Here is a 25,146-nt window from a genome sequence, read left to right on the forward strand (position 1 = left end):
TCCAAGACTACAACTGAAGCATCACTTCCTCACTTGTCAATTCCAAGCCCCTTGAGATAAAGGCCAACATTCCATTAGGCTTTTTGTACCTGTGCACTAGCTTTTAATGATTTGTGTACATGGATACCTAAATCCCTTTGCTTTTCCACAGCTTCCAGTCTCTCTCCATTAAGAAAATATTCCAATTTTTCTTTCTCAGATCCAAAGTGGATGCCCTCAAACTTCTCCATGTTGAACTCCATATACCATAGTTTTACCCTCTTAGTCTGCCTGTGTTCCTTTGTAACTTCCTGCTCCCATCTGTACAACTTGCTGTGCCTCCTAACTTGGTGTCGTCTGCTAACTAGGATAGACAACTCTTTATTCATTCATCCAAGTCATTAATATCTATGGAGAAAAAGCTGAGGCCCCAGCACAGATCCTTGAGGAACACTACTTGTCAGATCCTGCCAATCAGAACATTCCCTTTATCCCTACTGTCTCCTACCACTTAACCAATTATCGACCCATGTCACAAGATTCCATGCACTCATTTTTGTTAGTGATCTCGTGCATAATCTTATCACATGCCTCCTGGAAGTCTATCAACAACATGTATGGACACTCCCTATCCACCATGCTGGTGACCTCAAAAGAAAAAAATCAACTAGACTATTCAGACATAATCTACCCTTCATGAATGCTGACTCTCTTTTGATCAGCTCATACATGTCCAAGTACTCAGACACTCTCATGATAGATTTCAGTAAATTTCCCACAATTTATTAAAATAAAGTCTTAAATAGAAACTTCCAAGAAGTGTTGCTGCCTTGAAATAGACTTTTGATCTTCTGTATAATAAGTACACAAAATACTAAAAGAAATTCAGCAGCATATAAGAAAATGGAACTGCGCAGTAAATCTGCACGGATGCAGAAACAAAGCGATTCAAACTGAAGATGCAAATATCTGTTCAGCATTTTCTGGTGCATGTAAATTTGATTCTGTGCTGCTTTGCTGTTTTTTTCAGAAATTTGATGGATCTTTTAAAACAAACAGCTGTTCATGGGGAGAGCAACTCTCTCCTAATTGTTGGTCCCAGAGGAGCAGGAAAGACTATGGTATGAGTTTCTTGTGTAACTTACTCTGTATTGCAGGACTCTTAATGGGGCAAAATGCTATGCTAAGTTTTGTGTAGGGGGGGGGTGGGGGAGAATATTTGGAGTCACCCTGACTGCCTGTAGGAAAACATTGTACCTTTCTGTGACATTTAAACCTGCTTACAATAAGTTTTTTTTGTAATTTTCCTGTATTGGGCCACTGGATGGAGCACTGCATGACTGTGGGAGAAAAAACATGTTCTGTTCTTCAGGCTGAATAGGAAATATATCCGCATTGGAAAAACTCTGGAATAAGTGCTAGACCTATAATAAAATTATAATGTAGGACTGGAGGAGATTACAGAAATAGGGAGGGGCAAAGCCATTAAAAAATTGATAAACTATGATGAGACTATTGAAAGAGGAATTGGGAGCCAATGTAGGTCAGTGAGGACAGGGGTGATGGATGAGTGGGACTTGGTACAGGATAGGATATGGGCAGCAGAGTTTTGGATGAGCTGAAGTTTACGGAGGATAGAGGAAAGGAGGCTGCCAGGAAAGCATTGGAATCGTGGAACCTGGAGGTGACGGTCACGGATGAGTATTTCAGCAGTAGATGGGCGGAGGCTGGGGAAGAATGGGCAATTTTTGAAGGTGGTCTTTGTAATGGTGAGGATACGCAGTTGGACACTCAGCTTGAGGTAGACTATCAAGATTGTTAATAGTCTGGTTCAGCCTGAAGCCGTGACTGGGGAGGGGAATGGAATTGGTGGCAAGAGTTTGTTGAGGGGGGCTGAAGTCTATGGCTTTGGTCTTACACCACAATTTACTCCAGCTAAACACTGGTATGTAAGATTGGATCTCTGCCAAGCAGTCTACCAACAGACGTGGTGGAAAGGTACAGCTGGGTGTCATCATGTAGAGGAGGCCAAGGATAGATCCTTGAGGGACTGCAGAGCTAACAATGCAGTGGCGGGAAGAAATCATTGCTGGAGATATTCTGTGGCTACGATGGATAGGTCATATTGCAACCAAGTGAGCATTGTCCCACTGAGCTGGACAATGGGAAAATGGCATTAGCGGAGGATGATGGTGTGGTCCACTTAGTCAAAGGCTGCAGAGAAGTCAGGTAGACTGTTGAGAATTATGAGGACCAGACCACAAGAATCCCTGAAATAAGAGACAACCCCTTGCTCCTCTGATCCAGCCCCCTTGATGTTACTCCCTGCATTGATTTGCTTTCTCCCTCCCATGCATCAATTGTAAGTGAGGACATGGCACCAGGTGATTCAGAGCACAAGGGAGCTGGAAGAGGGGGGAGTGGGTGGTGATGTTGCAGCTTTGAAGCAGAGGCTTCAGAGAAGGCTGTTCTTGGCTTCAGAGTTGTAGGACCCAGAGGATGTGTGGAAACTGACCGGTATAACTCTGGAGTCTACAGCCCTCACTTGCAGTAACAGCAGGGAAGCATTTTCCTCCTTGCAGACATCAATGGAGTGTGTGGCAGCTTCATTGAAGTCTGCACTAGTCTCTCCCCTCAGAAGTGGCCTGGGACCAGTGGATACCACTTTCACAAAAACACAGACAGCAGCCCTGGTGGCTGTGGCGGACAGATTAAACACAAATCTGTGTACTGGCTTTCAGAATCTTGGGATGGGGGGTGAGGGGGCGGTGGCAGGATACAATCTGCTGTCTCTTGGGGCTTTTAGGATCTGATAGCTGCCATTAGACCAACTGTCCTGTTGAACTGTGGACAAACAGATTCAGGGTCCAGCAGAGTGGTGGCAGCCAGAGTCTCATTTCCAACAGGCTGCCATTTTGCAGCACAGCAGCAAATGCTTGGCATTTGGCCTATCCCCTCAGAGCACCATGCCCAGGCAGTAGCTCCAGAGATGCAACCCACAGCGAACCCAAGGTACTAAGGGAGGAAGGCCTTGTTGGCTCCCTGAGCCTTTTTGCACCACCAACAGCCAGTCACCTCTCAGGCTGGTGGCCTTCAGGTTACACCTCGGAGAAGCACTAGCATAAGGAAAGAAGGGCACGTTTGACACCCAGAGGAAACGAGGTTGTGGGGGGTAGAAATAAAGAGTAGGATGGCTTTCATTGAGGAAACTGTTGCAATGAAAGGTGCACTTATTCTATTTTATTTATTAATTACAACTTGGGGCTAAAGTGAATTTGAGTCTCTAACCATATGTAATCTCATGCAGATTTTGTAATCTCAGTTGCTCTCAACTACAGCTGAATGATGTGTTTACATTTCTGCACTAGAGCTACTTCAAGGCTGTGAAAGTTATTTCAAGGGATTTAGAATCGTGCATATTATATTACCATTTGGAGTTTTATAATGTGGAAAAGGCTGCGCTCGTTCGTATTCGACTGATTTTAATGAAATTGAGCATGGGGGTCACTTTTTAGCAAAATCTAAAGTGGTTACAAATCTTCAATTGAGGTGCTCATGCTGGTTTTATTTTTAAGTCTGGTTATTATACTTTTATTTCCTTTTGAAATTACTCATTGCAATTGGGCTTCCAAGGCATTTGCACCATGCACAGCTCGAGCGGACAGCAGATAAAACCGGCTAGTACTTTTTAAATCTTTCCTAAAAATACCATTCTGCTGTTGTGAAGTGCTTCACAACCCTTGTTGATAGTGGAACAGGGGCAGAAATCATACAAGAAGAAATATTAATGGGTTAGTGCAATAAAAGTCATTGACCATATTTCCATAATTCCTGCAAAAGAAATATGAAACCACAATTTTATTTATCCATTTCCTAACTGATAATTTATCTCTGTATCTCGTCAACATTCCTAAATATTTAAAATATCTCAATTCTTGTGCCTCCTTCGCTTTAGCCAGGGTGTCTGACACTCAAGGTTGAGGCATTTTCGAAAACAGAACAAATGTTGCTGAATAACAGTGATGCATGTCCTTGGTATATGTGTAGTGAAAGGAAAGCATTTGAGGTTTGATAATTGTTATTTCCAAAGTTTAAACACAGAGCAGCATTTGGGACCTTGTATTGTGAACATACATAATCCTTGTGTGAGGGGCCCAGGTGAATTCTACACTAGTTATGTGGCTCTTAAGATTAAGTATTTTTTCCTTGGCTTATTGCATAACACAAATATAGCATCAAGAAGGCTCATAGCCAGTGTTGAATAGCGCTTTAACTGAGAGCCTTGGAACAGTTAAGAGGTGTATTACCTTTTCAGTCTCCCAAAGATGGAGCTTCGTGGGGTTGGGGGGGGGGGGTGGAAATAACAATTTTTGAAGTTCAACTATTCCAAGAAACAGGCCACTTGAATCTTATCCAACCCAATAATGAAACAAAAAGTCATATGTGGTGCACTGTTATTACCACTTGTTTTATTAGGATAGGAAATTTGTTATTGACTGTGTGCAACCTATTTTCTAACCAGTTTCTTATATTTTTAAAATAATTACAAAAGCAACCAATATAGTTACCTGTCAAAATGTTAATATAACAAAAGGAAAAATAACTGCCTGTTTTAACATGTGTTTTGTTGGCACTGACAACTGATGTGATTGGGATTTTAATTCCCTTAAATAAATTGAATTTTAATCCAATATTTCAGACCTCCAAGTAAACTATAACTAGGCCAGCCTTCCTTGATTGTTGAGAAAGTGACCCATCCAAGTGGACTGTGGAAAGCCTACAATGTGGTGTACCTAGACTTACAAAAAGCCTTTGCCAAAGTTCTGCATTGAAGGCTGATACTTAAAGCAATGGGAATTTGAGGTAAAACCTGGGGGTGGAAAGGTAAGAAACAGCAAGTACTTGATAGGGAAGTCATGTCAGGATGGAGGAAAGTGCTACGTGGACTGCCATAGGTATCATTAGCAGAACCCTTACTGTTTAATGTACATTAACAACCTGGATTCAGCAGCTCAATGCTAACTGATCAACAGTTTGAGTATCTACAAAGTTGGGGGGGATAGTGGAAGGAACACAGTTGAATCTGAGGAGGCAGCCAAGGATCTGGAGTCTGAGTTAGATTAAAATATGTAAAGTGGATACAATAATGACAGGTTAAATTTAAATGTAAAGTATTGTGTAAAGAAAGAAAAGTTGAAATAACTATGGGTGAAGTTGGAAGTGATCTAGGTAGACACGGCTCGGCATGTCTAATCGCTGCTGAAGCAACAACCACTTACGTTTATATTGTGCCTTTTTAACGTAGTAAAATATCCCAAGGCCTTTTACAGGAGCATTATCAAATAAAATTTGACACCGAGCCACATAAGGACATATTAGGAAAGGTGATCAAAAGCTTGGTCAAAGCAGTAGGTTTTAAGGAGTGTCTTAAAGGGGGAGAGAGGCAGAGAGGTTTAGGGAAGGAATTCCAGAGCTTAGGACCTAGGTAGCTGAAGGCTTGGCCGCCAATGGTGGAGTGATTAAAATTGGGGATGCGTAAAAAGCAAGAATTGGAAAACGCAGAGATCTCTGAGGGTTGTAGGGCTGGAGGAGGTTACGGAGATAGGGAGAGATGAGGCAGTGGAGGAATTTGAAAACACAGATGAAAATTTTAAAATTGAGGAGTTCCTGGACAAAGCATATGGATTACTGAACTATATAGCTGAAGCAGTAGAGTACAAGTAGGAAAAAGGTTCTGCTTAAACTCTTATGGTCTGATCAGAGCACTACACTGAAGTATTGCATCCAGTTCTGATTATGGTGATATAAGGGAGACATTCAAACCCTGGAGGAAGTTCAGGGAATGAGTCGAAAAAAGTGTTGGAGGGTGAGGGGGCCGAATTAAGAGTAAGGACTTGCAATTTGGAACAATACTTGAAATTGAACTTAACATTAAGACGAGGGCAAAAATTCAAACTAGCAAGGAGAATTTATGTCTGGTGTTGGGAAGTTCTTCCTCCTGCAAAGAGTGATAAATATGTGGAATAGTCTTGCATAGAGAGTAGTGAAGGTTAAAAACCCTGAAGTCACTAATATTCAAAAAATAAATTGCTGGATACTGATTTGAGAGGAGCAGAAAAGCTGTCTGCTCTTTTTGAATGGATGGGCTGAGTCATTCATAGTTATCTTGTGATTAAATTCCAGAAGAAATATTTTCTAAATAACAAATTAACTTCTTATCCTTTTTAAGGCTACCAATTAATCTCCTACTGAGATGAATCTCTACCAAACATTTTCTTTTGAAATATTTCTACTGCCCTAAAAATATTCCTCTTTGTCATAACTGGATAGTTATTTGTCTCCTTTGGTCCATTCTATCTTTCTGTAGAATTCTTTTTGTCACCATTTTCCTTGTTTAAGCTATTTCTGTCCTTGCATGTCCTTCAGTGTTGCAAAATACTTACTCTGGGTAATGGAGAAATAAAGGTTTACAGCACAAGAGGCAACCATTCGGCCCATTATGACTTTTAAATTGATGACCCCTCAGAGGAAATTGTTTTTCCCTATTTTACTCTATCAGATATCCTCTTGGTCTTATCTGCTTCATTAAAAATAGTCCCTTGAATCAAGACTCATCTGTGAACTGTAGTTTCTACTCTTGGTATCATCCTGGTGAATCCATGCTGTATGCTTTCTACAGCTTTAGTGACCTTTCTATGTTAAGGGGTACTCAACTGCACACCGTACTCTAATTGTGGCCTAACAGTTGCCTTGTATCAATCATCTCAGCCCCAGGACATTGCTGCAGGAGTTCCTCAGGGCAGTGTCCTAGGCCCAACCATCTTCAGCTGCTTCATCAATGACCTTCCCTCCATCATAAGGTCAGAAATGGGGATGTTCGCTGATGATTGCACAGTGTTCAGTTCCATTCGCAACCCCTCAGATAATGAAGCAGTCCGTGCCCGCATGCAGCAAGACCTGGACAACATCCAGGCTTGGGCTGATAAGTGGCAAGTAACATTTGTGCCGGACAAGTGCCAGGCAATGACCACCTCCCCTTGACATTCAACGGCATTACCATCGCCAAATCCCCATCATCAACATCCTGGGGATCACCGTTGACCAGAAACTTAACTGGACCAGCCATATAAATACTGTGGCTACAAGAGCAGGTCAGAGGCTGAATATTCTGCAGCGAGTGACTCAACTGACTCTGTAAAACCTTTCCACCATCTACAAGGCACAAGTCTGGAGTGTGATGGAATACTCTCCACTTGCCTGAATGAGTGCAGCTCCAATAACACTCAAGAAGCTCGACATCATCCAGGACAAAGCAGCCTGCTTGATTGGCACCCCATCCACCACCCTAAACATTCACTCCCTTCACCACCGGCGCACTGTGGCTGCAGTATGTACCATCTACAGGATGCACTGCAGCAACTCGCCAAGGCTTCTTTGACAGCACCTCCCAAACCTGCAACCTCTACCACCTAGAAGGACAAGGGCAGCAGGCACGTGGGATCAACACCACCTGCACGTTCCCCTCCAAGTCACACACCATCCCGACTTGGAAATATATCGTCGCTGGGTCAAAATCCTGGAACTCCCTTCCTAACAGCACCGTGGGAGAACCTTCACCACACGGACTACAGCGGTTCAAGAAGGCGGCTCACCACCACCTTCTCGAGGGCAATTAGGGATGGGCAATAAATGCTGGCCTCGCCAGCGACGCCCACGTTCCACGAACGAATATTAAAAAAATGACAGACAAACCGGTCTTTTGTTACCTGGGTTTATCCTTCTCTCGCGAGTTGAAACATTAGACTACCCTCCAATCCCTGGCACAATTTGCATATCTAATTCAAGATTGAGATTGAAGCATTGTGCTTATAGCCTCTGCTACCTCCTCTCTGCCTTTGAATAGCCTCTGGTTCATGCCAGTGGGACCTGGTGATGCATCCATCTTGTTATGTTAATTTCTTTCAGAAACCTCCTTTTTCATAGTTCTCTTCACAACTGCCTCTACTACACTTACATTCTCACTTTAACTCCTTTCACAATTACTTGTAAACAGTGGCACAAAATATTATTCAACATAGTCACAGTTTCCATAACTGGGATCCTCTTCATCCCTGAGTGATCGTGCCCTTTCTATTCATGCTATTATTTCTGATATGCTTATAAAAGCCTTACTGTATCCTTTGCTATATGTTGGACTTTTTAAAATTTCCTTTTAGCCCTTCCAATCTCTCCACTTCCTCAATGCACTTTATCTTTTTATTCAGTTTTTTAGCCCTAGTTTTATCACATGAATTAAATTTCAATTAAGGTTTAATCTCTATTTACCAACAGAACTCTATCCTTTGAAACACTCCCTTTTTGTCTTAAAGGAGTATCTATTTTGTCCTCTATTCATCTCCTATGTGAGGATTTCCCATTACTGATCCTTTGTCCTATTTACTAATTTTTCTGTCCAGTTATTTTTGGGTCAGATGCCATCTTACCTCATTAGACCCTTTTAGAGGTAAGGCCTGCCTGAGTCATCTGTCACTTGCAATAGTTTGAAGACTTGCATAACAAAAGATTTCCAGAGCCAAATAGCACATGCTTCATGTCTGCTTGTTAACTATTTCAAACTTGACAGAAAACCTGATTAAAAGTATAAACTAATAGAAGCAATGCATTTGATGATATTAATTAGGAACAGGTCATAGATTGTGAAGATCAAAAACAAGTTTACCAGGATTTCCTTTTCTAATTGTCAGTGCTCCACAGTAGAGCCTAATAAATGTAATTGAACTAACTACAAAATCTCCTATGGTGCGTCGCTTGGTAAGTTGGAGGATGTGCTGTTTTATAAGGATAGGAGCATTATGCCATGTAATGCATAGGGTACTATTCTGCTGCTAAGGCGAAGCTGTAGTTAAGTGGTGTTCCCCTTTAAAGGCCACAAGGTACTGTTGCTGCAAATAGACTGATCCTGAGGTTAATCAGAGGGTATTTTCTGTTGCTGGATGAGTTTCTCTGTAGATTGCCTGGTGCTTGTAAATTCTAAGCTCCTTCCAGAGTTCAGAAGCAACTACCGGGAAATGACTGACATGTTTATTAGTAAAGATTGGAGAAGCTCAAGTCCTATAGTCTAGAAAAAGGGGGCGCATACCTTAAATAGAATAGACAACATACGCCTTTAACTATTGGGCCAGAATTTGCTGTCAAAATAACGGTGATGCTAATGGCAAATGCTACAGCAACTTCAGGTGAGGGGCAAGTGTGCAGTTAAACGTGGAAATCCAAAAGTTTCTGTCAGACGCACTGCTCCGCTGTTACCTTCGCGAAAACGACATCTTGCTGTCTGCCTCATCGTTGAACGACGTGAAATTGCTATATTTACGTGGTAGATACGAACTAAACTCGCCACAGAAAGTTCAGTCTTGTCCATTTCAGTCTCGGGTACTCTTAACAACATTCATTATTGCTGTGACTATTGCCAGGGATTGAGAATTTCCTCTTTCAATGACGCACATGCACGGGATGACTATCATGCCATGCATGCGCATTGCAGGTCACCAACTGCCCTTGCTGCTGTTCACTAAAAGTGCAGACCGGAGGCCGATGGCAGAGCACTAAAAGTGCAGCCGATGAAGGTAGCCATAAGGTGGGATTGGTTGCAGGGGGTGGTGGTGAAGCAGGTGCCTGGAGGGAGCAGAGCACACAGTGGGGGAGAATGATCCTGGTCTAAGCAAGGGGAGGGGAGGGGAGGGGAGGGGGAAGGGAAGAGAGGGAGATTGTGGCCCAGATGGGGAGATGGATCATGTGTTCTCTCACTGTCAGACTTGGATCACACTCTTGAAAATGAACAGCAGTGAGTTCAGTTCTCAAAGCCCAGCAAGTGACATCATCGGACTCCCATTGTACAGGATGTTACTCAAAATATTTGCCAAATTGAATCCCATATCCACTATGTTGACAAGAGCCAGTGTTTCAGCAGCCAGAGTACTTTTAACAAAAGTATTTTCTTAGCTTCCCAAGCTAAAGGACAACATCTCCCATTCTCACCCATAGGAAACACTATGAAACCAGCTGCACTAGAATACCCATCAGGAAGATTATCATATGAAGTATTGATAAAGATAACTAGCTTCATTTTTTTTTGGATCACCTAAGGATGGGAACTTAAATACCCATTTATCGATATTTAATTTTTGTAATGTTTTATTTGCCCTTAAAATGTTCTCTATTATGTGATGTTTCATTGAAGTACTGAACTCCAACACATCAAATCTAGCACCTGGTCTAGTCTGAGTGCACAACCAGCTCAACGGAACAATCTCTTTAGATATAACATCACCTTTCTGTGATGACCTAGTACGATTCACTGGGATAGGAGTAACACTCTCTAAATAGGACTGTTGTTTTAAAGTTATACCAGACCCACTCTGCTTAATATCTAAACCAATATATTTAACAGCCCCATAGGCTTGACTCCCAATTTTAAATTCTGCTCTAATCTTATTAATGACGCATCTCAAATTCCGCAGTACCACCCCGTAAGAAATCATCAACATGCATCATGAAGATACCTGAAAGCTTTCCATTATGGTACCAATAAAACATTGCAGGATCTGCTTTTAGTTGAACACAACCTATTTTCAGCAAGACAGATCTCATCGAAAAATAGCATACCCTAGAAGCAGCATTTAGGCTATAGACACATTTGTTTAGTTTCCATAGTTTTCCTTCCACATCTGCTGCCTCTTGGCGGTTTCAGAAACACAGCTCTCCTATCGCCCTGCAGAAATGCAGCTTTTGTCAATTGACCTATGTTCCCACGAATATGTTGCAAAAAGAGCCAAAAAGATTTTTAAGATTACCTTTCCAGCAGTGGAAGAATCCACTCTAACATCTATCACCCAGTTTCTCTTCAAAACCCCTAGCTACCAACCTCGCTTTAGCCTTCAGTCCCATCAGCAAGGACTTTTTCAGCACAAACCCCTCCATGCGACAAAGCTGGTTGACCTTTATCTGTTACCTCAGAATAAACTCCAAATTCTTTCCAACTATCTAACTCCCTTTGTTTTCCCTCTCTTACTCGTTTATCATCAAGTTTATTGGCAGCCACCAAAACTTCACGATCATGAGGACTTGGGCTTCTAGTTCTGTCACATGACTGTTCTGTGGTCTTTGTTTCATTGTCTGACCTAGTCAAGCTATGTCTTCTACTTCTATGCCTGTAGGGACTACTACTGTGAGATCTCCCTCTTTCATCTCTAGTCCGCGATTGTTTTCTGACGTGAGATTCATTTCCAGACTCTCTCAGTACTTGTCCTCCGCTTTCGTACTTTCAACTCTTTTACCCCATTCTGCCAGTCCATGGACCTCACTGTGTGGCCATCATCCTGAACATTCAACCAAAATTTAAACTTACCAGTAGCTTTGTCTGCGCATCCCAAAATTGTTGCATCCCTCCATTCATTAGTCCCTTCTGGAACATATGTCACCTGTGTACCCACTTTGGGTAATTGTTCTGTGGATGTGATAGCTCTGTCATGTGTTTCTTGATCACTGACATTACCACTGTCCAGCCCTTAATCTACCTCAGTCTGCACCTCAGGAACCTCATCAAAAAAAATCATGAACATCTGAGGCACATCTATCAAGTGCTAGTCTAAGATTTTATAATTAATTCCAATTAATCATGAGGAATGAACCTTAACAGTTTGATTGCCATGTTGGACAAATACTATCTTACCATTACGACCTCTTACCTTACCAGGGCCTTTCCATTCCCTATGACCCTCTCTTTTATAGTATACCAAATCTCCTGAATTGAACCCTGTCTCAGATGGTCTAATATGATGCCTCAGTGCTTGACTAATTTTCTGATACCTCAGCCTTGATTAGAAGCCTGTCTCCCTGCATGCATAACATTGAACTGCTCAAGAAAAAATGGCACTAATAGTACCTTCTAGAGCAGAACAGAAGGTAATTTGGGATTGCGCCCATAGACTAGTTGGTAAGGACTATATCCTCCCACCATCTGAAGAGAATTCTTTGCATTAACTGCCCATGATAGGGCAGTTACAATTTACAGTCTGTTCAATCAGCCAAAATTTTATGTACCATGCTATCACTCACAGCAGTGTGTTAGGATTCCTTTCACAAAGACCATTGCTAAAAGGGCTCTCAGCTGCTATATTCATGACAGTTATATTCATTTTCTCACACGTATCTCTGAACTCCATGGTAAAGAATTCATCTCCATTAATCAGTCAAAAATTTTGTTGGTCTCTCACGTCCAGTCCCATTTTTCTATAATTTTATCTCTAATAACCACCTTCTCTTTACCATGTATTAGTGTAGAAATACTAAATCTCATAGTCAGGTCAACAAAATGTAAGATGAAAACATTTGTCTTTGTTCCATATCTTCAGATCCATGGCAACTACCTCGTTAAAGTCACTTGTTGATGGAACACTTACAATATGACGTGGGGGCGTCTGTCTATACTTATGAGAGATTTCACAGTTCTCACTAATGTCTGAGCCACGTATATTCCTCATCAGCTACGCCTGAATCTTTTAGTAAGGATCTTTAAACGTTGACCAGTAGGGTGGGCAAATTGTCTATGTAACTTTAAGAATTTTTTTCTCTTATCCTTCAGCCTGACACACTAATGAGAAACATCAGGTTTTATTAAACGGATACAATACTACCCTGACTGGGTAAACTGCAAATCAACCGATTTCCCAAAAATGATTGCTTCGTCGTGTTCCATGTCAAGTTTCATTTTTGCTTTTATGGAAAGTTTATCCAAAAGCATAGATGTCTCACGAAAGACTACATCCATACTTATAAAAATGGCTTACTCCAGCTATCTTACATGGAATTATCACTCTCTTTAGTGACCTCAAAGTGTTGTCATCTCCTAACCTTAACCATGCATCGAGCCTTACTACTTAGTGAATCAAGATAACATTTTAACCAATCTACCTTGTATACAGTTGACCTGCATGTACTATCTAACACCACACAATTAAAGGAATATGCCCCTAATACATTCATTACAGGATTAAAGTATAATCTGTTCACATTCATCATTATCTTCATCCTCAGAATTACTTTCTTCATGCGTCATTTCAAAGACCCTACGTCTTCGCTCTGGGCAATTCGCTGCATAATGATACTTAGTCACATCTAAAGCCTCTACTGATTTTTCCTTGGGCATTCCTGGGATTCATTTGCCCAGTATTACTGTCCCAATTTTGTCTTCTGTTGATATAACTGGATTTGCTGTACCTGCTTTCATCACCAATCTGGCTGTCTTTAATCCTTTCGACATATCAATGCCTACTTCCAGACTCTTAAATTCTGAAACCTGGACTGGCTCCTGGAATCTGGAACATTTCAAAACCTGGTAACCAACGAATCTTCCATTCTTTACGTCACAGCGGAAAGTCCCATTTGTTCCATGAAGGCTGAAGGGAATGATTGTTTTCCCAGGATTTTTTAAGGCAGCAGACATTTGATTAAACAGAATCTCCTTTTCAGAGAACTGGACCCCATTTAGGACCAGTTGCCTGCCCATATGAGACACCTTAGCACAATCTCGTAATTTAAACGCTAGTACCGATTTAGGGATTCCCAATTGGAACTTTGTCAACCTTTTGTACAATTTGTTAAAGTCCAATATATATCCATCCGTTTTCCAAATGCTGACCAGGCCTCATAGGCACTTAACAGGTCATCTTTCTTGTAGATTTGATCCAGAAATTCTATTAGAAAGGTAAAACCTTTATTATCTAGAAAATACCTGACTTCTGATTTTTCTTCGTTCAGGAAACGACAACGCCAAGGCTAGGCCTTGTTTTCTCTGTGGCAGCGTAGTAACCCGTGTCCACATATCAACCTCATTCTTCCACTGGTCATATGGTTCAAACTCTGAGAACATTGGAGGGAAATTGTACCTCTGCCATTTTCCAAAATGGCCACTAGGATTTCAAGTTTTGTTTTAAGTCCCCCCCCCAAAAAAATTGTGGTTTCCAACCTCCACCTTTTAGGCAACCATTCTCTGCTACCGTGTTATAAACTGGATAGCCAGGTGGTGAAGGATCGAATACTAGAACCTAGTCTTCAGTTGTTTCAAGCCTTTATTCACATTACCACCACTACACCCTAGATCAGCTCCCTTATAAATGGATACAAGAGCGTTCCCAATTGATACGCACCACCTGAATACAATTAACACCAATTGAAATAAATCACATGGATACAATTAACACTACCAACATACACGACACTGCATTGTTGTTTGCCATTTTGGTGTTTAGCGTGCAGGCAGGCCTCCATGGGAGCTTCGCTAGGTTTGTAGGCCATTCAAAGGTACACCTGCTGCTCCCGAGATGCCCTTCCACACCACGCATTGCAGCAGGCCTAGTCCCCAGGCATGATGGTGATCGATGACTATGGACCATGAGGTTGAGGACGGTGGGGGGATAGTGCACCCACGGCGACATTGAGTTCCTCGCAACTTATTGGAGGTGTGGGGTAGCTAGGGGCAAGTTTATGGAAATGATTGATGGTCCAGTAAAGAAGCGGAGGGCTATTGTTGCTCTCTAAGATGACCCTGGAGCAGTAGCCCTTCATTCAAGTCATTGATATAGATTGTAAATAGTTGAGGCCCCAGAACTGATCCCTGTGGCACTCCACTTGTTACATCTTGCCAACCTGAAAATGACCCATTTATGCCTAATCTCTGTTTCCTGTTAGCTAACCAGTCCTTTATCCATGCTAATATGTTACCCCCTACACCATGAGCTCTTACTTTGTGTAGTAGCCTTGTCAAATGCCATCTGGAAATCCAAGTACACCACATCCACAGGATCCCCTTTATCCACATTGCTTGTTACTGCCTCAAAGAACACTAATAAATTAGTCAAACATAGTTTCCCTTTCACACTGCCGTGTTGACTCTGCCTGATTGCATTGAGATTTTCTAAGTGCCCTGCTATAACCTCCTTAATAATAGATTCTAGCATTTTCCCTATGACGGATGTTCAGCTAACTGACCTGTAGTTTCCTGCTTTGAGTCCCTCCTTTCTTGAATAGAGGAGTTACATTTGCTATTTTCCAATCCAATGGGACCCTTCCAGAATCTAGGGAATTTTGGAAAATTAATACCAATGCATCTACTATCTCTGCAGCCGCTTCTTTTAAGACCCTAGGATGAAGTCTGTCAGGACCTGGGGACTTAGTCGGTTTTTATTTCTAATAATTTTTTCAGAACCCTTTCCCTGGTGATTGTAAATATTTTAAGTTCCTCCTTCCCTTTCACTTCTTGATTCACAATTATTTCTGGCATGTTATTTGTATCCTCCACATTGAAGACGGATGCAAAATATCTGTTCAATTCATCCGCCATTTCCTTATTCTTCATTATTAATTTCCCAGACTCTCTCTAGAGGACCAACGCTCACTTTACTTACTCTTTTCCTTTTTAAATACCTGTAGAAACCCTTATTATCTGTTTTTTTATTTCTAGTTAGCTTTCTCTCGTACTCTAATTTCTCCCTCATTATTCTTTTAGTCATTCTTTGCTGTTTTTTATTTTCTGTCCAATCTTCTGACCTGCCACTAACCTTCGTGGAATTGCAGGCGTTTTCTTTCAATTTGATACTAACTTTAACTTCCTTAGTTAACCACGGATGGTACGTCCTACCCCTAGAGTTTTTCTCACTGGAATGTATCTTTGCTGAGTGTTATGAAATATCTCATTAAGTGTCTGCCACTGCATCTCTACTGACCTATCCCTTAACCTAATTACCCAGTTCACTTTAGCCAGCTCTGTCTTCATGCCCTCATAATTGCCCTTATTTAAATTTAAAACACTAGTCTTAGACCTACTCTTCTCTCCCTCAAACTGAATGTGAAATTTAATCATATTGTGATCACTGCTATCTAGAGGCTCCTTTACAATGAGGTCATTAATTAATCCTGTCCCATTGATCCATGAGGTGAGTGCCTTTATTGCACTGCCTGTGGGCCCGGAGGAGCAGGAGTACTTCATCCAGGCCCAACAAGCTCACCTGGCAAATAGGACTCCCGCGATTGGCCGACCCCCCCCCCCCCCCCCCACAACACCGGCTCCCGCGGTGAACCCCCACCTACCTCTAACTCTTCACCCATCCTCCCCACCGCTCCCTCCCCCCCCCCCCCCCCCCTCCCCCTCCAATCTTCTCCCTGGTCCATGATCCCTCCCTCCCTCCAAACCCCTACTGCAACAGGCCATCCTGCCTGACAGCCAGCTAGCCTGTCAATCAGACTGGCTGCTGGGCTTGAAACCTGTAAGTGCAATTGATTGGTAATCGCGACCCGCCCACTTACCTTCTGGGTTTCGCATTCGGAAATCTTCCCCTCTGCTCCCTTCTTGGTGCAGTTAAAATTTACCCCATTGTCTTCCGTCCCCGCCACCAACTCTCTTCCCTTGGTACTGATTCCACCCCCCTCCCTGTCCACTGTCTCAGGTTGAAGCAGACTGTTTGCAAACTGAGCATCCTAATTGACCCTGAGCTGAGATTCCGACCCCATGGGCTCAATTTTAAAAGGGTAGCAGGATGGCAGCAGGGGGTGGGGTGGGGAGGGGAGGTCATTGGGCATGCGTCAAACCTGAATAATAAAAACATACCGTTTCCCACCCGATCGCGAGTTAATTGTGGCCCTTAACGTGGCTTCCAGGTTTGCCGTCCGAATGCCAGCCTGATTCGGATGGCAAGAGAGAGTGGTGGGGCGGGAGGCAAAGTTCGGGGGGGAGGAGGGTCATCAGACATCAGGGGGAGGGGGTAGACCTCAAAGAGACATCGGGGGTTGAGGGGAAGACCATAGAGAGACATCGTGGGGGTGGGGTGGGGACCTCAGAGACATCAGAGCAGGGGGTTGCAGGTGACATCGTTTGAAAGCGTGAATCGGAAGCCGTGGGAAAACCGCCCAGGTAAATTGAAAATCATTTTAAATAGCTAATTTGTAAGAAATAAACTACCTTAACTACCTCCAATGAGGTACATTTGCTTGTTTCAATATCGTCCCGCCTGCTTTAATTGCTGGCGGGACTTCCGGGCTCGGGAATGGCGCACACCCATTGATGCATCTTTTGAGACGTGGAAGTCAGCAGGTTGGAGCTGGGTTCGTTTCCCCGCACCGGATTTTTCCGATTTTCATTGCCCCCAACGCACCTGCACTTCCATTTTAAAATTGAGGCTCATACCTTCTCCATCACAAAGACCACCTACTTCCACCTCCACAATATTACCTGTCTCAGCCCTTGCCTCAGTCTGTCTGCTGCTGAAAGCCTCATCCATGCCTTTGTTGCCTCCAGACTCACTATTCCAAAGCTTTCCTGGCTGGCTTCCCATCTTCCACCTTCAATGTACTTGAGTTCATCCAAAACTCTGCTGCACGTATCCCAACCAGCACCAAGTCTCATTCACCCATCACCCCTGTGCTCGGCACAGGCTCCCAGTGCACCAACACCTTGATTTTAAAATTCTCATCCTCGTGTTGAAATTTCTCCATGGCCGCCTCACTTCTTTCTCTCTGAAGTCAGCAGCCGCAGCGCCGCGTGTCCTCTGAACTCGGCAGCCTGCGCAACAATGACTGGATCAAATTACACATTCCAGACAAAGGGTTAGGTGAGTATTGTCCTCCCGTATCCTGTCGGTGGCAGTAGCAGAGTATGTTACTGCCACCACAGTGGTGGCAATAGATGCGACCATGAAGTACTGCCAATCAACCTCTCTGGCACTGAAAATTAACTATTACAAGTGTGGAGTCTCATTCCTGCAGGTTTTAATTGTTGTTGTAGATTTTAAAATGTTAAATTTAAAACATTTTTACTTTTCTGTTTTTTTTTTTTTCTCTCTCTCTTAATCCAATCTTTTTTTCCCTCTCTTTATTTCTCTTTCTGTACCTGATATGACATTGAATTCACCCACTCTAATTTACACTTCCTTCTCAGTCCTTGCGCTGTTAATTTTTCAATCCTTCACTCTGGTTAAGGAGATACACAGTTGCTTGCCCCATTCACTCAGATCCCAGATGCTCAGTTTCCCTCACTGCGACGTTATCGCTTCGTACTTTCAGCAACTTGCCAGCAAAAATTTTTAAAACCTAGCCATGCAAGGGCAAGTCTAAATAACGGCAGACACCCTTGGATGCTGTGCTACAGCAAAGTCTGGCCCATTATGTCAAACTAAAGCCGGGCCAGAGGTTATAAATTTTAATTAGTGAAAAGTAGTTTTAAAACTGATATTAGGAAGAACTTCTTTAAATGTTTGAAATGGAACCAAATTTGCCAGCTGGGGTGGTAGAGGCAGAAACATTTGGGATGTTCAGAAAGAGGCTATAATGGGTGAATTAGGGAACTGGGTTTAATGGGCTGAATGGTGTCTATTTTGTCCTCCGTTTTTCTTGTATTATAACTCATTACAAAGCTGTGACTTTGTCACTTAAGCTTTATGAAGTTCTTTTATGGCTGAAGAACATCTGTTCCTTTTGATCACAGGTAATTTTTTTAATAAATTATTGTTAAATATATGTTGCTATGCAGACTGGTTTAACTGCGTTAATAAATTATTCAGGTTCACGTCCAATTTATGCAATAGAATTCACGGCACAAAATATAGCGTTTATTGAAGGACGAGTATTCAGCTCCTTAGCTGGTGAAAAGTTCATTGGGATTGATGGTCATATGCCAGTAAGAGTTTATACAATGTTCTGTTTCATTGCAATTGCTGCAGGGCACTTTTAACATCTGTATTTTCTGAAAATAATAGTGCTGTAATGTGAAGGTTTCTACATAGAACATACTTGACAAAAATAATAATTGCAGTCTTTAGCTTTCATAGTTTTAATTAGCTGGGGTTTAAACTGGAGGCTACACTTAGTACTAAATGGCGGACCTGAAATACTGGCTTCGATATTAACCCCCCACAACGGGCAGACGGGCAAGGATCGGGTTAAAATGTGAAATCTGTATAAACCGAACCCAGCACGCCACTCGTGCCCGCTGCCATTTTTACGGCAGCAGATATCTGGGATATCTGCTTCAACCAGGTGTGGTTGCTATCTCTGAATTAGCTGCCCCTTTGGTGAGGTGACTGGTTTAAAATGTAAACAATTTTACAACACCAAGTTATAGTCCAGCAATTTTATTTTAAATTCACAAGCTTTCGGAGGCTTCCTCCTTCGTCAGGTAAATGTTCAGGAGCTCCTTGAAGTCTACGCATTTATACATCACAGAACAATACATGGTGTTTACAGACTGCCCCTGCAACTGCCCGTTGCCAAGGCAATCACCGTATTCAGACAGAGAGGTGTCACCTGCAGAACCCCCGAATACACATTCAACAAAAAAACAAACAGGAAAAAAAAACAGAGAGAGGCAGAAACATCTGGAAGGCAGAGAAAGCCAGCAAATGACCCATTATATTAAAAACAGATAACATTTGTTCACTGGTGGGGTAACGTGTAGCGTGACATGAACCCAAGATCCCGGTTGAGGCCGTCCTCATGGGTGCGGAACTTGGCTATCAATTTCTGCTCGACGATTTTGCGTTGTCGTGTGTCTCGAAGGCCGCCTTGGAGTACGCTTACCCGAAGGTCGGTGGATGAATGTCCATGACTGCTGAAGTGTTCCCCGACTGGGAGGGAACCCTCCTGTTTGGCGATTGTTGCGCGGTGTCCGTTCATCCGTTGTCGCAGCGTCTGCATGGTCTCGCCAATGTACCATGCTCTGGGGCATCCTTTCCTGCAACGTATGAGGTAGACAACGTTGGCCGAGTCACAGGAGTATGAACCATGCACCTGGTGGGTGGTGTCCTCTCGTGTGATGGTGGTATCTGTGTCGATGATCTGGCATGTCTTGCAGAGGTTACCGTGGCAGGGTTGTGTGGTGTCGTGGACGCTGTTCTCTTGAAAGCTAGGTAATTTGCTACGAACGATGGTCTGTTTGAGGTTGGGTGGCTGTTTAAAGGCGAGTAGTGGAGGTGTGGGGATGGCCATAGCGAGGTGTTTGTCCTCATTGATGACATGTTGAAGGCTGCGGAGAACATGGCGTAGTTTCTCCGCTCCGGGGAAGTACTGGACGACAAAGGGTACTCTGTTGGTTGCGTCCCGTGTTGGTCTCCTGAGGAGGTCTATGCGATTTTTTGCTGTGGCCCGTCGGAACTGTCGATCGATGAGTCGAGCGTCATATCCCGTTCTTACTAGGGCGTCTTTCAGCGTCTGTAGGTGTCCATCGCGTTCCTCCTCGTCTGAGCAGACCCTGTGTATTCGCAGGGCCTGTCCATAGGCTGCAAGAAAGCAGACAAGATCCCGAAAGGACTCCAGATCACGAACCCACTCAAGTCCACATACAACTCGGATTACGCTGAGAGACTCTGCCGCCGTACCTCTCGCACACTCCGCAACCATCTCATACACCAACTCTACAGCAGACGCCACAACCTCAAAACCAAGATAGAGTCCATACTCTCAACCTGTACTCAGGACATAGCAGACCTTCAAGCAGACGAAATCGAAGTTCTCAGCCGAGGGCTCAATTTCTGCCCCACTACCAAAATGGATCCCACTAGTCTCGCGGCGGACACAGAGGAATTCATCAGGAGAATGAGGCTCCGGGAATTCTACCACAAACCCCAAGATTTCAGCAGCGAACCCAATGAGACAATCGACGATCCGGAACAGCAGACAGAGGGATCCGCGGTACAGCAACCGAAGAGGAAAGAGTCAAACTGGACTCCTCCGGAGGGTCGCTGCCCTCAGCTGGACATGTATGCTCAAGCTGTCAGGAAATGCGTCAATGCCAGATTCATCAGCCGCACTCAGAAGACAGTCCAGAATATCACCCGAGCACAACGCAACGCCATCAACGCTCTCAAGACCAACCGCAACATCGTCATCAAACCAGCGGACAAAGGAGGAGCCATAGTCATACAGAACAGAACAGACTATTGCAAAGAAGCATACCGACAACTGGACAACCAGGAACACTACAGACGGTTACCCGCAGATCCGACCAAAGAACACACCCACCAGCTCAACAAACTGATCAAGACCTTCGATCCAGACCTTCAAAGCATCCTACGCACTCTCATCCCACGTGATCCCCGCGTGGGAGACTTCTACTGCCTCCCAAAGATACACAAAGCCAACACACCCGGACGTCCCATCGTATCAGGCAACGGAACCCTGTGTGAGAACCTCTCTGGATACATCGAGGGCATCCTGAAACCCATCGTACAGGGAACCCCCAGCTTCTGTCGCGACACGACAGACTTCCTACAAAAACTCAGTACCCACGGACCAGTTGAACCAGGAACACTTCTCACCACGATGGACGTCTCGGCACTATACACCAGTATCCCCCACGATGACGGCATCGCTGCGACAGCATCAATACTCAACACCAACAACAGCCAATCTCCGGAAGCCATCCTACAACTCATCCGCTTCATCCTGGATCACAATGTCTTCACCTTCGATAACCAGTTCTTTACCCAAACACACGGAACAGCCATGGGGACCAAATTCGCACCCCAATACGCCAACATTTTCATGCACAAGTTCGAGCAGGACTTCTTCACTGCACAAGACCTCCAACCAACACTATACACCAGATACATCGACGACATTTTCTTTCTATGGACCCACGGCAAGGAATCACTAAAGAGACTACACGATAACATCAACAAGTTCCATCCCACCATCAAGCTCACCATGGACTACTCCTCAGAATCAGTTTCTTTCTTGGACACACGAATCTCCATCAAAGACGGGCACCTCAGCACCTCACTCTACCGCAAGCCCACGGACAACCTCACGATGCTCCACTTTTCCAGCTTCCACCCTAACCACGTCAAAGAGGCCATCCCCTATGGACAGGCCCTGCGAATACACAGGGTCTGCTCAGACGAGGAGGAACGCGATGGACACCTACAGACGCTGAAAGACGCCCTAGTAAGAACGGGATATGACGCTCGACTCATCGATCGACAGTTCCGACGGGCCACAGCAAAAAATCGCATAGACCTCCTCAGGAGACCAACACGGGACGCAACCAACAGAGTACCCTTTGTCGTCCAGTACTTCCCCGGAGCGGAGAAACTACGCCATGTTCTCCGCAGCCTTCAACATGTCATCAATGAGGACAAACACCTCGCTATGGCCATCCCCACACCTCCACTACTCGCCTTTAAACAGCCACCCAACCTCAAACAGACCATCGTTCGCAGCAAACTACCTAGCTTTCAAGAGAACAGCGTCCACGACACCACACAACCCTGCCACGGTAACCTCTGCAAGACATGCCAGATCATCGACACAGATACCACCATCACACGAGAGGACACCACCCACCAGGTGCATGGTTCATACTCCTGTGACTCGGCCAACGTTGTCTACCTCATACGTTGCAGGAAAGGATGCCCCAGAGCATGGTACATTGGCGAGACCATGCAGACGCTGCGACAACGGATGAACGGACACCGCGCAACAATCGCCAAACAGGAGGGTTCCCTCCCAGTCGGGGAACACTTCAGCAGTCATGGACATTCATCCACCGACCTTCGGGTAAGCGTACTCCAAGGCGGCCTTCGAGACACACGACAACGCAAAATCGTCGAGCAGAAATTGATAGCCAAGTTCCGCACCCATGAGGACGGCCTCAACCGGGATCTTGGGTTCATGTCACGCTACACGTTACCCCACCAGTGAACAAATGTTATCTGTTTTTAATATAATGGGTCATTTGCTGGCTTTCTCTGCCTTCCAGATGTTTCTGCCTCTCTCTGTTTTTTTTCCTGTTTGTTTTTTTGTTGAATGTGTATTCGGGGGTTCTGCAGGTGACACCTCTCTGTCTGAACACGGTGATTGCCTTGGCAACGGGCAGTTGCAGGGGCAGTCTGTAAACACCATGTATTGTTCTGTGATGTATAAATGCGTAGACTTCAAGGAGCTCCTGAACATTTACCTGACGAAGGAGGAAGCCTCCGAAAGCTTGTGAATTTAAAATAAAATTGCTGGACTATAACTTGGTGTTGTAAAATTGTTTACAATTGTCAACCCCAGTCCATCACCGGCATCTCCACATCATGGTTTAAAATGTTAATGAATGCAACTTGTCAGCCAGACATGTAATTTCTAATTGTGATCATGTGTGAAAATAGTCTACAGGAGAATGCTGAAAGGAAACCGGACTGTTGCAGGCCATTGTTCCTTTGTTTAATGAGGTGTAACATTTTTGTTTGCTTCAAAAGAAATAGCTTTTCGATGGGTTCCAAGGAGAAATGAGTTCTGGCTGCTAGTTTGTATTTTTGGCAAGGATGGAGCTCCTGTCTCATGTATTCTGCATGTAACATCTCATCCTGAAAGCTACTCCAAGAGTCTGTAGACTTGTGTACCAGAGATGATCTCATCCAAAGAAGCTTGGGGGAGTAAAAGCTGCTTTCTGAAGAGTAGATCAACTCCTTAATGGACTGATTCCTGTATTGTACTGTTTAGTAATTGCCTGCACCTTTTTTGTTTTTGCTTCTGGGTATCATTTTATTTGTAAATAAATCCTGTACATTAGGTTAGTTGTAGCGGTTATCATCATCCAAATTGAGAGGAGACAAGTGGGCATCCTGCATATGCTTCCTGCGACAAATGTATGTCTGGGTTAACTGTTTAGGCCTTGGCTGCTGTTATGTCATATGGTGGGGAATAGGCATGTAGATTTCAGATCATAGGATACTCAAAATGGAAAGTAGGGACGCTCTCTCGCGCTCTCCTGTAGTTTTGCCATACTAATGTGCCAACAGTGATTTTTCAAAATGCAAATGTGAGGAAACGTTATTTTTTGTCTTTGGATATTTTTATACAAAATATTCATAGAACTTGGCTTTGGACCTAGGCATGAATGTAAAGTGAACCTTTGTATAAAGATCTAATTTACCCATGCCTATTCATTATTTTTTGCTTTTACCAAAAACATTGAAAAACAGATCTCAGTAGGTTGGGTATATACACCAAAAGAGTGTTAATTGTACCAGTAATTAATTTACCATACAAGTTGGAACTTGGCACTAATTTGTGAATCTTAAATTGAAGATCTATGGCTGTGGTTAAGGTCACAAAAGGAAGCTGTGCCTTCTGATAAATTCCTAAAGGTTGAGTCTCTTATTCTGTTTTCTTTAGCTGCTGAAGAGTGTGTTGGATGAACTGATGCAAATGAAACAAGTTAAGGAGAATCTTCTGCAAGTGCATTTAAATGGTGAGTCACTTTCTCTGGAAAAGTAAGATGCATCTTTTGCCAGTGGATCTATAATGGAAGTTTGTATAAATACTAAATCTGCCAACTTACTTGCATTGAAGAGATCTGTAGATTTATGGGTAAAGTAAGGAATAGGATCTGATGCGGTGAAATTTTCAATGTAACGCTGGAACATAAAACCGGCACTCCAGATCAGGCAGCCGGTTTAAAAACCACTCGATTTTCCATCCTATTAAAATCAGTAGAAAGGAGAATTGGGTGGTTTCCAGAGTGAGTGCCTGACCCACAATGCCAGTTTTATGCTCTGGCAGTAAGCTGAAAATTACCCTTGATGTATTGGAAGGAAGATAGGACAGAAAGAAATTGGCATTGATGCTGTACCTTGTCGCCTCCTCTCAAAGCATTTCATATACAATAAATTACTTTTGAAGTATAAAAATTACAATGGACTGCAGATGTTTTATTTTTATGGGGTGCAGGGAGGGGAAAAGAGAGAAAAGAATAGCTGTTACATCCCCCCCTGTTTTTGTTTTAAATGTCTTTTCTGCATTGAAGATACAACTTGGAAAAAAGAAAATTGAAATGTCAGTGACGAATTTTTGTACAAAAATGAGTTGTAGATTAATCATTTTGTGTCTATGGATTTGTAAAATCATCAGTTACAATGGTGCTGAAGCATAAACTGACAAAAGTCAACAGAGAACTATAAATACAGAGTATCTTTTCTCTCTGCTGTGCTGTCATTGAGATCTCCGACAGAAAATTGCTACAGTGGTGCTGAATTTCCACATTTTCTGGCAGTTTTGTGACAGACTTCTACCCAATTGGGATCAAGTTCATTCCATAAAGAACACTGCAAATCTTTTTGGACTCTAATCCATGTTCTA

General features: G+C 43.4%; 1 protein-coding gene across 2 annotated transcripts in view; it reads left to right on the forward strand.

Moving 5' to 3' along the window:
- orc4 (origin recognition complex, subunit 4) overlaps positions 1-25,146 on the forward strand; it is a 75,401-nt gene that overhangs the window by 9,914 nt on the left and 40,341 nt on the right. For both annotated transcript variants that reach the window (XM_067986762.1, XM_067986763.1), the window contains exons 4-5: positions 1,010-1,100; positions 24,184-24,259. In XM_067986762.1, coding sequence (XP_067842863.1) covers positions 1,010-1,100; positions 24,184-24,259 — 167 coding nt within the window. The remainder of the gene's footprint in view (positions 1-1,009; positions 1,101-24,183; positions 24,260-25,146) is intronic.

The sequence above is a fragment of the Heptranchias perlo genome, chromosome 7, assembly GCF_035084215.1.
Source record: "Heptranchias perlo isolate sHepPer1 chromosome 7, sHepPer1.hap1, whole genome shotgun sequence".
Classification (NCBI taxonomy): domain Eukaryota; kingdom Metazoa; phylum Chordata; class Chondrichthyes; order Hexanchiformes; family Hexanchidae; genus Heptranchias; species Heptranchias perlo.